General features: G+C 71.1%; 2 protein-coding genes across 2 annotated transcripts in view; one reads left to right on the top strand and one right to left on the bottom strand.

The window, feature by feature from the left end:
* LOC121337546 (DNA (cytosine-5)-methyltransferase 3A-like) overlaps positions 1 to 8528 on the bottom strand; it is a 21082-nt gene extending 12554 nt beyond the window's left edge. Inside the window, exons 1-3 of the mRNA XM_041407683.1 lie at positions 8409 to 8528; positions 5838 to 6020; positions 4104 to 4208 (exon numbers count right to left, since the gene is read on the bottom strand). Coding sequence (XP_041263617.1) covers positions 4104 to 4208; positions 5838 to 6020; positions 8409 to 8528 — 408 coding nt within the window. The remainder of the gene's footprint in view (positions 1 to 4103; positions 4209 to 5837; positions 6021 to 8408) is intronic.
* A 3310-nt stretch (positions 8529 to 11838) lies between these two features.
* LOC121337544 (translation initiation factor IF-2-like) overlaps positions 11839 to 12513 on the top strand; it is a 5105-nt gene continuing 4430 nt past the window's right edge. The window contains exon 1 of the mRNA XM_041407682.1: positions 11839 to 12513. Coding sequence (XP_041263616.1) covers positions 11849 to 12513 — 665 coding nt within the window. The 5' untranslated portion in view covers positions 11839 to 11848.

The raw sequence follows: 12513 nt of genomic DNA, 5'->3' as shown, positions 1-12513 counted from the left end.
CATCTGTGGCACCAGCACTAGGGGCTGGGGGGGTTCAGGAAGGCTCAGGGGGGCTCTGGGGGCTCAGGGGGGCTGCAGCAGCTCAGCCCAGCCCCTCGCTGGGCCAGCCCAGGGGGCTCAGCCCTGGTGTGGGGCGCTGGGCACGCGTGGCACAGGCTCCCCTTGGCGCTGCCAAGGAGCCGTGCCGGGCAGGAGGGTCCTGGCATGCTCATGTGTCCCCTCGTGTGACATCCTGCCAGGACAGGGACACGTGGCCCACCCAGCACCACACACCCTGCACGGCCCCATCCGTCCCACCCTGCCAACAGCCCCTGCCAGCCCTGCACAGCTGCCCTGGCACAGCCTGGCACCCCTGGCACCTACCTGGCCAGGAGCGGAGCCCAGCCCCCGCTGCTGCCACCCACACCGCCCGGGGAGGCGCGGGGGACACGGGGCCAGCAGGAGCCACCCCGCCGCCTGTCCCCTTCCCGGAGCCTTCCTGCCCACCCAGCCGGGCTTCCTGCGGCCGCCGGGCCTGGAACCAGCTCTGCCTTTCTCCTGCTCCCTCCCCTGGGCTGAGCCGGACAGGGAGGCTGCTCTGCACGGCCATGCCCGGCCCGGGACACGGGGTGACACTGGGGACACTCCCGGGGGGATTCCCCACCAGGGAGGCTGCTCTGCACGGCCATGCCCGGCCCGGGACACGGGGTGACACTGGGGACATTCCCGAGGGGGATTCCCCACCAGGGAGGCTGCTCTGCACGGCCATGCCCGGCCCGGGACACGGGGTGACACTGGGGACACTCCCGAGGATTCCCCACCAGGGAGGCTGCTCTGCAGCCAGTGCCCTGCCTGGGACCCGGGGTGACACTGGGGACACTCCCGAGGATTCCCCACCAGGGAGGCTGCTCTGCACGGCCCCTGCCCGGCCTGGGACATGGGGTGACACTGGGGACACTCCCGAGGATTCCCCACCAGGGAGGCTGCTCTGCATGGCCATGCCTGGGACACGGGGTGACACTGGGGACACTCCCGAGGATTCCCCACCAGGGAGGCTGCTCTGCACGGCCCCTGCCCTGCCGGACACGGGGTGACACTGGGGACACTCCCGAGGATTCCCCACCAGGGAGGCTGCTCTGCATGGCCATGCCTGGGACACGGGGTGACACTGGGGACACTCCCGAGGATTCCCCACCAGGGAGGCTGCTCTGCACGGCCCCTGCCCTGCCGGACACGGGGTGACACTGGGGACACTCCCGAGGATTCCCCACCAGGGAGGCTGCTCTGCACGGCCATGCCCGGCCCGGGACATGGGGTGACACTGGGGACACTCCTGAGGATTCCCTGCCAGGGAGGCTGCTCTGCACGGCCGTGCCCTGCCCAGGACACTGGGGTGACACTGGGGACACTCCCGAGGATTCCCCACCAGGGAGGCTGCTCTGCACGGCCGTGCCCTGCCCGGGACACGGGGTGACACTGGGGACACTCCCGAGGGGGATGGCGGAGGGTGGCACTTGGGGACTCCTGTGCCCACCCCGGCCCGGGGAAGGTGGCCCTGTCACCCGTGGCACCACCCTGCTGCGGGGTGTCCCTCTGCCAGGCGCAGCTGGCACTGGGGATGCTGGCCCTGGAGCCACGGCATGGCACAGCATGGCTCAGCATGGCACAGCATGGCTCAGCACGGCACGGCGCACCACAGGACAGCCTGGCACATCCTGGCACAGCTCGCCCACACCGTGACACCCGTGCCAGCCAGCCCCCTGCCCTGCCAGCTCCCCCTCTGGCACCCTGTGCCCTCTCACACCGCTGACAGGGCAAGGCCCCTCTGGCCACTGCCTGCCCACCTGGGCACGGCTGCTGGGGACCCCCAGATGGCACCCACAGGGCCAGCCTGGTGCCCATGGCATGTGCCAGCTCCCCCCAGCCTGCCCCGGTGCCCCTGGCACAGCGGGCTCTCCTCAGGGAGGGTATTTTCAGTAGCTCACGTCCGCAGGGGCTTCCCTGGCAGTGCCTGGGGCTGGACATGCCAGCTCTGCTCTCCTGGCACTGGGGGATGCCAGCCAAAGGGCCAGCTCTGGCACCAGCACTGGCACCAGCTGTGGCACCAGCACCGGCACCAGCACCAGCACCAGCACCTCTGGCACCATCAGCACCGGCACCAGCACCAGCTGTGGCACCAGCACCGGCACCAGCACCAGCACCAGCTCTGGCACCGGCTCAGGCACCAGCACCAGCACCAAGCACTATCTGTAGCACCAGCTCTGGCACCGGCTCTGGCACCAGCAGCAGCACCAGCACTGGCACCAGCTGAGGCACCAGCACCAGCACCAACTCTGGCACCAGCACCGGCACCAGCTCTGGCACCATCTGTGGCACCAGCACTATCTGTAGCACCAGCTCTGGCACCAGCTCTGGCACCAGCACCAGCTCTGGCACCAGCCGTGGCACCATCTGTGGCACCAGCACTATCTGTAGCACCAGCTCTGGCACCAGCTCTGGCACCAGCACCAGCTCTGGCACCAGCCGTGGCACCATCTGTGGCACCAGCACTATCTGTAGCACCAGCTCTGGCACCGGCTCTGGCACCAGCACCAGCACCAGCTGTGGCACCAGCTGTGGCACCAGCTCTGGCACCAGCACCAGCAGCAGCAGCAGCTCTGGCTCCAGCACTGGCACCAGCTCTGGCACCAGCCGTGGCACCAGCCGTGGCACAGCGCGGCTGTGTCGGAGCGCACAGGGACGGGCACCCAGCACGGCTCCGGGCAGGATGTGCCCGCTGCCCTGGCACTGCTGCCGTTCCTCCGTCGTTCCCGGTTCCCGGGCCCGGCTGCTCCCGCGGCGCTCTCCGCTTGCTCCCGTGCCAGCATTGTTCTTCCAGCAGCGCCTCCCCCGCCCCGCACGTTCCTCCCGGCCCGGGGCCACCGCCGGCGTGAGCCCGCACTGCCCCGGCCCGGTGACACTGCCCGGCTGGGCCGTGCCCCTGGCACCGGCGGGGCACGGACCAGGGACCAGGGACAGGGACCAGGGACAGGCACGGCAGGGATCAGGGACAGGGACAGGGAACAGGCATGGCAGGGATCAGGGACAGGGACAGGCATGGCAGGGATCAGGGACAGGCAGGGCAGGGATCAGGGACCAGGGACACGGACAGGGACAGGCATGGCAGGGACCAGGGACCAGGGACAGGCACGCCAGGGACCAGGGACAGGGACAGGCAGGGCAGGGACCAGGGACAGGCAGGGCAGGGATCAGGGACAGGCAGGGCAGGGATCAGGGACAGGGACAAGGGACAGGCATGGCAGGGATCAGGGACCAGGGACCAGGGACCAGGAAGAGGCAGCTCAGACCTGAAATGTCCCAGCTCATCATGAACCCTTGCTAGAAAGTTTTCCAAAAAGGATTTGCAGCCTTCTAAGGGTGGAGCTGCCTCAGCCCTGTTTGTCCCCCAGGCCCTGCTTGTTTCCCTGGCCCACTCATCACCCTGGGCCTGTTTGTCACCCCTCTGTCCCCTCCTGCGGGAATGAGGACCGGGGACACTGTGTGAGCCTGCAGACCAAGGCCACCTTCCCTCTGGGCCTGCAGCATCAGAGGAACCTGCTCCTCCACTCACACGGAATTCGTGGCACCAGCCAGGTGCCACCAGGCCACCCTGCAAGGAGATGGCTCCCCAGTGACACTGGGACACACCATGGACGAGCCACGAGTGTCCTCAGCCCCGTGCGCCCTGTCCCAGCACCCCGTGACTGCCAGCTGACCCCAGTGGGCACGGTGCTGGGTGGGCATCACCCGTGGGCAGGAGCTGGGGAGGCCCTTGGGGGCTCTGCTCCCCTGGCCCAGCAGCCCCAGGGTGGGGGACCAGGGTCAGAGCCCCCCAGGCAGAGAAAAAATGCACGGCAGGGCCTCGAGCAGAGCCACACAGGGCAGGATGGTGCCACCGGGCACAGGAGGGAGGGACAGCCCCTCTGGCTGCCCTCGGGTCCCCTCTGCCTCAGCACCCTGGCACACGGGGCAGCCAGGCCAGCCTGTGACACACCAGGAGCTGAGGTCTGTCACCAATGTGGCCACAGGGCAGTCCAGCCCCACGGGGACGCGCACTGCCACCCACCCGGTGCCCGCTGGCTCACCTGGGCATGCTTGCGCTTCCGCCCGGGCCGCCCGGCTTTCCTCATGGGCGTCCCCGGCTCCTGCTTCTCCTCCTTGCTCGGGTTCTCCTCGGGCTCCTCTTCCCCCTGCCAGCAGACACAGAGGAGGTTATGCCACCGGGCAGCCTGAGCTGGGCACGGCTCTGCTCCTGGGCTGGGCACAGCTCTGCTCCTGGGCTGGGCACGGCTCTGCTCCTGGGCTTGCTCCTGAGCAGCCCGGGCTGGGCATGGCTCTGCTCCTGGGCAGCCTGAACTGGGCACGGCTCTGCTTCTGGGCAGCCTGAGCTGGGCACAGCTCTGCTCCTGGGCAGCCTGAGCTGGGCACAGCTCTGCTCCTGGGCAGCCTAAACTGGGCACAGCTCTGCTCCTGGGCAGCCTGAGCTGGGCACGGCTCTGCTCCTGGGCTGGGCACGGCTCTGCTCCTGGGCTGGGCATGGCTCTGCTCCTGGGCAGCCTGAACTGGGCACAGCTCTGCTCCTGGGCTGGGCACAGCTCTGCTCCTGGGCAGCCTGAACTGGGCACGGCTCTGCTCCTGCGCGGTCACCACCGGGGGACAGGCGCCTGCCCGGCCAGCTGGGACCATTGTGGCATCGCCGGGCCAGCAGCACCAGGACACGTGGAAGGGTGACAGTGGCTCCTGCCACGCTTGGGCTGCGGCACCGGCGTGGCCCGGGAGCCTCAGCGGGTGACCCTCCTGCCCTGTGCCACCATGCCACCCACCAAACCCTGCCCCACGGAACGCAGCCACGGACACCTCAGGGCAGCCATGAGGCTCCCTGGGGACGAGGCCAGCAGCAGGAGCTGGGCACCCCCGGAGCGGGCAGCTGGCCGCTTTGGGGACCCCGCTGTGCCCCGGAGCAGCTGGCATTGCCCCGGCCCTGGTGCGGCGGCCCGGCCCCGGCGCTGGCAGCACGCACGTGCCAGCATGGCGGCGCGGCAGGAACGCGGCCCCGGGAAACGAACCTGCTCGCAGCCTGAGCTGGGCACAGCTCTGCTCCTGGGCAGCCTGAACTGGGCACGGCTCTGCTCCTGAGCAGCCCGGGCTGGGCATGGCTCTGCTCCTGGGCTGGGCACAGCTCTGCTCCTGGGCATCCTGGGCTGGGCACGGCTCATCTCCTGGGCTGGGCATGGCTCTGCTCCTGGGCAGCCTGAGCTGGACACAGCTCTGCTCCTGGGCTGGGCACGGCTCATCTCCTGGGCTGGGCACGGCTCTGCTCCTGGGCAGCCTGAACTGGGCACAGCTCTGCTCCTGGGCAGCCTGAACTGGGCACAGCTCTGCTCCACCACGGTCACCACCGGGGGACAGGCGCCTGCCCGGCCAGCTGGGACCATTGTGGCATCGCCGGGCCAGCAGCACCAGGACACGTGGAAGGGTGACAGTGGCTCCTGCCACGCTTGGGCTGCGGCACCGGCGTGGCCCGGGAGCCTCAGCGGGTGACCCTCCTGCCCTGTGCCACCATGCCACCCACCAAACCCTGCCCCACGGAACGCAGCCACGGACACCTCAGAGCAGCCATGAGGCTCCCTGGGGACGAGGCCAGCAGCAGGAGCTGGGCACCCCCGGAGCGGGCAGCTGGCCGCTTTGGGGACCCCGCTGTGCCCCGGAGCAGCTGGCATTGCCCCGGCCCTGGTGCGGCGGCCCGGCCCCGGCGCTGGCAGCACGCACGTGCCAGCATGGCGGCGCGGCAGGAACGCGGCCCCGGGAAACGAACCTACTCCCGTGCCGGGGCCCCGGTGCCGGGCAACCGGGGGGGACACGGCGGGCAAGGGGGGCGCGAGGCCCCGGCACGGCGCGGGGTCGCTTTCACCTGAGCCCCAGAAGATCCCGGCGGCAGCAGCCAAGCAGGAAGAGGCCACGGAGGGGGAGCGGGGGAAGGAGGAGAGGCCGGTGGGGGGCTGCTGAGGGAGAGGCCAGGGAGGGGATGGGGCTGGCAGCCAGACAGCGCCGGCAGGCAGCTGCAGCCGTGCAGCCCCGCGCCGCGGGCGCCAGCGCTGCCACATTCCTGCCTGCGCCCCTGCGCCGGGGCAGCCGCGCCAAGGATGCGGCTGCAACACCCCTGGGGCCCAGCACCGAGATCCCGTGGCACTGGGACACACTGTGCCCCTCGGCCCCACGGTTCTGGTGCCCCATGGCTCTGGTGCCCATGGCTCTGGTGCCCCATGGCTGTGGTGCCCATGGCTCTGGAGCCCCATGGTTCTGGTGCCCCATGGCTCTGCTGCCCATGGCTGTAGTGCCCCATGGCTCTAGTGCCCATGGCTGTGGTGCCCATGGCTCTGGTGCCCCATGACCGTGGTGCCCCATGGCTGTGGTGCCCCATGGCCGTAGTGCCCCATGGCTGTAGTGCCCCATGGCTGTGGTGCTCATGGCTCTGGTGCCCCATGGCTCTAGTACCCATGGCCGTAGTGCCCCATGGCTCTGGTGCCATGGCTGTAGTGCCCATGGCTCTGGTGCCCCATGGCTGTAGTGCCCATGGCTCTGGTGCCCCATGGCTGTGGTGCCCATGGCTCTGGTACCCATGGCTGTGGTGCCCATGGCTCTGGTACCCATGGCTCTAGTGCCCACGGCTCTGGTACCCATGGCAGTGGTACCCCATGGCTGTGGTGCCCCATGGCTGTGGTACCCCATGGCCGTGGTGCCCCATGGCTGTGGTGCCCATGGCTCTGGTGACCATGGCTCTGGTATCCCATGGCTGTAGTGACCATGGCTCTGGTATCCCATGGCTGTAGTGCCCATGGCTGTGGTGCCCCATGGCTCTGCGGTCCCATGGCTGTAGTGCCCATGGCTCTGGTGCCCCATGGCGCTAGTGCCCACGGCTCTGGTGCCCATGGCAGTGGTACCCCATGGCTGTGGTGCCCCATGGCTCTGCGGTCCCATGGCTGTAGTGCCCATGGCTCTGGTGCCCCATGGCGCTAGTGCCCACGGCTCTGGTGCCCATGGCAGTGGTACCCCATGGCTGTGGTGCCCCATGGCTCTGCGGTCCCATGGCTGTAGTGCCCATGGCTCTGGTGCCCCATGGCTCTGGTGCCCCATGGCTCTGGTGCCCCATGGCTGTGGTGCCCCATGGCTCTGCTGTCCCATGGCTGTAGTGCCCATGGCTGCGGTGCCCCATGGCTCTGGTACCCATGGCAGTGGTGCCCATGGCCGTAGTGCCCCATGGCCGTAGTGCCCCATGGCTGTAGTGCCCATGGCCGTGGTGCCCATGGCTGTGGTATCCCATGGCTCTGGTGCCCCACTGCCATGGTGGCCCAGCCACGGTCCCCAAAGCAGCTCCTCTGTGCCACCCCCCCAGGCTCAGCTGCACGCCCCGTGCCCGCTGCTGCCTGCCTGCCCTGCCTGCCTCGGTGCCCGTGGGATGCACGGGAGCCAGTGTAGGTCTGTCCCCAGCCCATGGTGTCCCTCCAGAACCGTGCTTGTCCCAGCCCTGCTCGCCTGCCTGTGGGGCTGGGCAGCCTCCAGCCCCTGCACAGACCCCCCCAGCCCTGCAAGGACCCCCAAGCCCCATGCGGGGACCCCCAGCCCTGGCACCTGCTGGCACTGCCAGTGCTGAATGAGCACAGGAGACAGCACAGCACGCAGGGGCTCTGCCAGGGTAGGGACCCACTCCCCACAGCATCCTGCTGGCAAGTTTTGGGACAGGCCCAAGGACGATGTCAGGATCCCAGATCCAGCAGCATCCTGGTGCAAAGTCCCTGAGGGGACTCTGGGGGTCTCTGCCCCACAGGGCCCCTGTGCCTTGCTGTGCTGCAAGGCCAGGCCAGCACCCAGGGGTGCAGGCCAGCCCCAGGGAGACCCTGGCACCTGTCCCTTTGCCCCTGGCTGGCTGCTGGCACTGCCCCAGCCAGCTGTCCCTCACCACAGTTCAACTCATCCAGGCCCTGGCAGCATCTAGTGGATGCACATGAAAGATTTGGGGGTGTCATGTGCACCAGGTGGTAGCCAGGCCTCCCCTGGCCGGGAGGGGATGCAGCTGGGGAGCACCCAGTGGTCCCAGAGAGGCCAGGGGGGCTCCAGGGTGAAAAGCTGGAAGTACAGAGCTGGCTCGAGGGCTGCCACGGTGGGGGGTCCCTACTGTGGAACCAGGGAGATGCCCCCAGCACCTATCAGGAGCCCTCCCGGGGGCACAGCCAGCACCCCAAGAGCAGGGCAGGAGTGGGGGTGCAGCCCTGGCAGCAGCAGGGCTGGCAGAGGCTCCGGGGGGGCTCTGTGCCCCCAGCCCGGCAGGGGCCGGTGCCGCAGCCCCTCGCCGCCGCATCCCGCCGGGAGCTGAGTCATCGCCCATCGCTCACCCCGCGCCCTTCCCCGGAGCGCGGGGCTCCGCCGCACGTCCCCGGGGCCGCTCCTGCTCCGCTGCCAAGCAACAGCCCGGAGGGAACGGCGGCCGAGCGCGGCGGGGTGAGCTGCGGCATGACGCAGTGCTGGCTGCGCCGCCAGCCTGCTACGGGCACTGCCACCCTGCTACGGGCACTGCCACCCTGCCCCGGGCACTGCCACCCTGCTACGGGCATTGCCAGCCCTACCCCGGGCACTGCCACCCTGCTCCGGGCACCGCCAGTACAGCCCCAGGCACCGCCAGCCCTGCCCCGGGCACCGTCGGCACAGCTCCGGGCACTGCCAGACCCACTCCAGGCACTGCCAGCCCTGCCCCGGGCACTGCCAGCACAGCCCCGGGCACTGCCACCCTGCTACGGGCACTGCCACCCTGCTCTGGGCACTGCCACCCTGCTCCGGGCACCGCCGGCACAGCCCCGGGCACTGCCACCCTGCCCCGGGCACTGCCACCCTGCTACGGGCACCGCCAGCACAGCCCCGGGCACCGCCAGCCCTGCCCTGGGCACTGCCACCCTGCTACGGGCACTGCCAGCACTGCCCCGGGCACTGCCAGACCCACTCCAGGCACTGCCAGACCCACTCTGGGCACTGCCAGCACAGCCCCGGGCACCGCCAGCACAGCCCGGCCCGCTGCCCCGGGGGACCCGGCTGCGCAGACCTGCCCCGGCTGGGAGCGGGGCTCGGCCCCGCCGGGAGCCACCGGCACCGGCCCGCTCTGCCGTGCCGGAGGCACCGGGGGAGGCTCGGCCCCGCCGGCCCCGCGGGCAGCGGCCGCCCTCGGCACGGTGACCTCGGCACGGTGACCTGGGCAGGGTGACCTGGGCACGGTGACCTCGGCACGGTGACCTGGGCACAGTGACCTCGGCACGGTGACCTGGCCACGGTGACCTCGGCACGGTGATCTGGGCACGGTGACCTGGGCAGGTGACCTCGGCACGGTGACCTCGGCGCGTGGCCGCGGGGGAGGCGACGCCGCATCCCGCGGGGTCAGCCCGGGACAGCACCCGGCAGACTGACCCGCCCCCGGGGTACCCGTGCCCCCAGCTGTGCCAAGGACGTGCTGGTCACATCCCAGGGGACACAGGGCCACATCCCAAGGGACACAGGGCCACATCCCAAGGGACACAGGGCCACATCCCAAGGGACACAGGGCCACATCCCAAGGGACACAGGGCCACATCCCAAGGGACACAGGGCCACATCCCAAGGGACACAGGGCCACATCCCAAGGGACACAGGGCCACATCCCAAGGGACACAGGGCCACATCCCAAGGGACACAGGGCCACATCCCAAGGGACACAGGGCCACATCCCAAGGGACACAGGGCCACATCCCAAGGGACACAGGGCCACATCCCAAGGGACACAGGGCCACATCCCAAGGGACACAGGGCCACATCCCAAGGGACACAGGGCCACATCCCAAGGGACACAGGGCCACATCCCAGGGGACACACGGCCACATCCCAGGGAACACTTGGGCACATCCCAAGGGACATAGGGCCACATCCCAGGGGACACACTGGGCACATCCCAGGGGGCACACGGGCACATCCCAGGGAACACTTGGGCCACATCCCAAGGGACACAGGGCCACATCCCAGGGGACACACGGGCACATCCCAGGGAACACAGGGCCACATCCCAAGGGACACACTGGGCACATCCCAGGGGACACACTGGGCACATCCCAAGGGACACACGGGCACATCCCAAAGGACACACGGGCACATCCCAGGGAACAGCTGTCCCCTCGGGCCGCTGGCAGCAAAGGCCAGAGGACGGGGAGCAGCAGCGTGCGAGAACAGCGTGACCCCGGCGGCCAGCAGGACCTGGGCTGACCCCGGCCTGGCCGTGCCCGCAGTGGGACCGTGTCCAGCTGGCCGCAGCCCCGGTGCCCACGCCTTGCCCAGCCCTGCCCCGCGCTGCTGGACACTCCCCCGCAGGAAGAGCCACGGCTTTGCCAGCCCTGGCACTGGGAGCAGCCACCCTGGCCCAGCACTTGGCCGGGGTGTCCCTGCTGAGCCTGGTGTCACACATAGAGGAGCTGCAGGGACCCCCGGAACAGGCGGGACCCCCCAAATGGGGAGCAGGGCTGGCACGAGGGTTACAGGCCACCATGTGTCCCGCCCGGCACAGGGCATGAACCCAGCACACGCTCTGGGGCCAGGACATCCCCCATCCTGAGGGATACACCCCTCCTGGGGACACCCCCACCCTGCCAGCCGCCTTGCAGCCGGGAGGTGACAGCAGGTCTCTGTCCCCAGCGCTAGGAATAGCTCAATCCGCGCTAATCCCGCCGGCGGCTCAGGCCTCTCCCGCACGGGGGTGGCACGGGGGGCCCCGCACCCCCTTCTCCTGCTGGCCGGGAAGGAGCCGAGCCCCGGAGCCCCCGGGCCGGGCTCCCCCGGGATGGAGCGGGCTCCCCGGGATGGGCCGGGCTCCCCCGGGATGGAGAGGGCTCCCCCGGGACGGGCCGGGCTCCCCCGGGACGGGCCAGGCTCCCCCGGGATGGAGCGGGCCACCCCGGGATGGGCTGGGCTCTCCCAGGATGGAGCAGGCTCCCCCGGGATGGAGAGGGCTCCCCCGGGACGGGCCGGGCTCCCCCGGGACGGGCCAGGCTCCCCCGGGATGGAGCGGGCCACCCCGGGATGGGCTGGGCTCTCCCAGGATGGAGCAGGCTCCCCCGGGATGGAGAGGGCTCCCCCGGGATGGAGAGGGCTCCCCCGGGACGGGCCGGGCTCCCCCGGGACGGGCCAGGCTCCCCCGGGATGGAGCGGGCCACCCCGGGATGGGCTGGGCTCTCCCAGGATGGAGCAGGCTCCCCCGGGATGGAGAGGGCTCCCCCGGGATGGAGAGGGCTCCCCCGGGACGGGCCGGGCTCCCCCGGGACGGGCCAGGCTCCCCCGGGATGGAGCGGGCCACCCCGGGATGGGCTGGGCTCTCCCAGGATGGAGCAGGCTCCCCCGGGATGGAGAGGGCTCCCCCGGGATGGAGAGGGCTCCCCCGGGACGGGCCGGGCTCCCCCGGGACGGGCCAGGCTCCCCCGGGATGGAGCGGGCCACCCCGGGATGGGCTGGGCTCTCCCAGGATGGAGCAGGCTCCCCCGGGATGGAGAGGGCCGGTGTGGGGCACAGGGGGCGCGGTGTGAGGCGTGGGGAGCCCAGAGGGGTGCAGCTGTGGGGCATGGTGTCCATGCTGTGGGGTGCAGGGTGTGGGCACAGGGTGATGGGTGCAGTGTCCATGGTGTGGGGTGCAGCTGTGGGTTCAGGGTGCAAGGCACAGGGTGCAGGGTGTGGGGTACAGTGTCCATGCTGCGGGGTGCAGTGTCCATGCTGTGGGGTGCAGAGTGTGGGTACAGGGTGATGGGTGCACAGTGTCCAAACTGGGGGGGGTATGGGGTGCACGCTGTACCCCAGGCACAGCCCAGTGCCGGCCAGGGGACTCCCCCCGGCCCCTTCCCTCAGCAGCCCGGGGAGCCCCCGGGGAAGCCCCGTCCCCTTGGTGGCACAGCGGTGCCACCCCACGCCAGCTGCCCGCGGGCACGCTCGGCCCCGGCCCGGCACTTGGCCCCGGGGCACCGGGATGCCGCCGGTGAGGGGCCAGGGCTGGCACCCCGCACCCCCCGCACCCCCCGGCCACCGCTACCGGCTCCCCTGTCAGCGGCCCCCCAGCCCCGCGGCACGGCACGGCACGGCACGGCACGGCACGGCACGGCACGGCACGGCACGGCATCTCGGCCCGCCGCTCGTCGCCTCCCGGGGTGTCGCTGCCGGAGCCCCCCACCATCCCCGAGCCCCCCGGGACCCCGCGCCCGCCGCGCCTCGGCACGGCCCCGGGGCGGGCACGGCACGGCACGGCACGGCACGGCACGGCACGGCACGGCACGGCACGGCACGGCGGACACGTGCAGCGGGAAGCACCGGGGACACCGCGGCCGCACCGGGCACCTCGGGGGGATCCCCCGCGCCCGGCGGCGCCGCGGGGGTCCCGCAGCCGGGGGTCTCCTCCCGCAGCCCCCGGCCCCCCCACGGCAGCGGGGACCCTCCGGCAGCCCCGGG

The sequence above is a fragment of the Onychostruthus taczanowskii genome, unplaced genomic scaffold, assembly GCF_017590055.1.
Source record: "Onychostruthus taczanowskii isolate IOZ18803 unplaced genomic scaffold, ASM1759005v1 scaffold277, whole genome shotgun sequence".
Classification (NCBI taxonomy): Eukaryota; Metazoa; Chordata; class Aves; order Passeriformes; family Passeridae; genus Onychostruthus; species Onychostruthus taczanowskii.
This window is presented reverse-complemented; position numbering and strand designations above follow the sequence as displayed.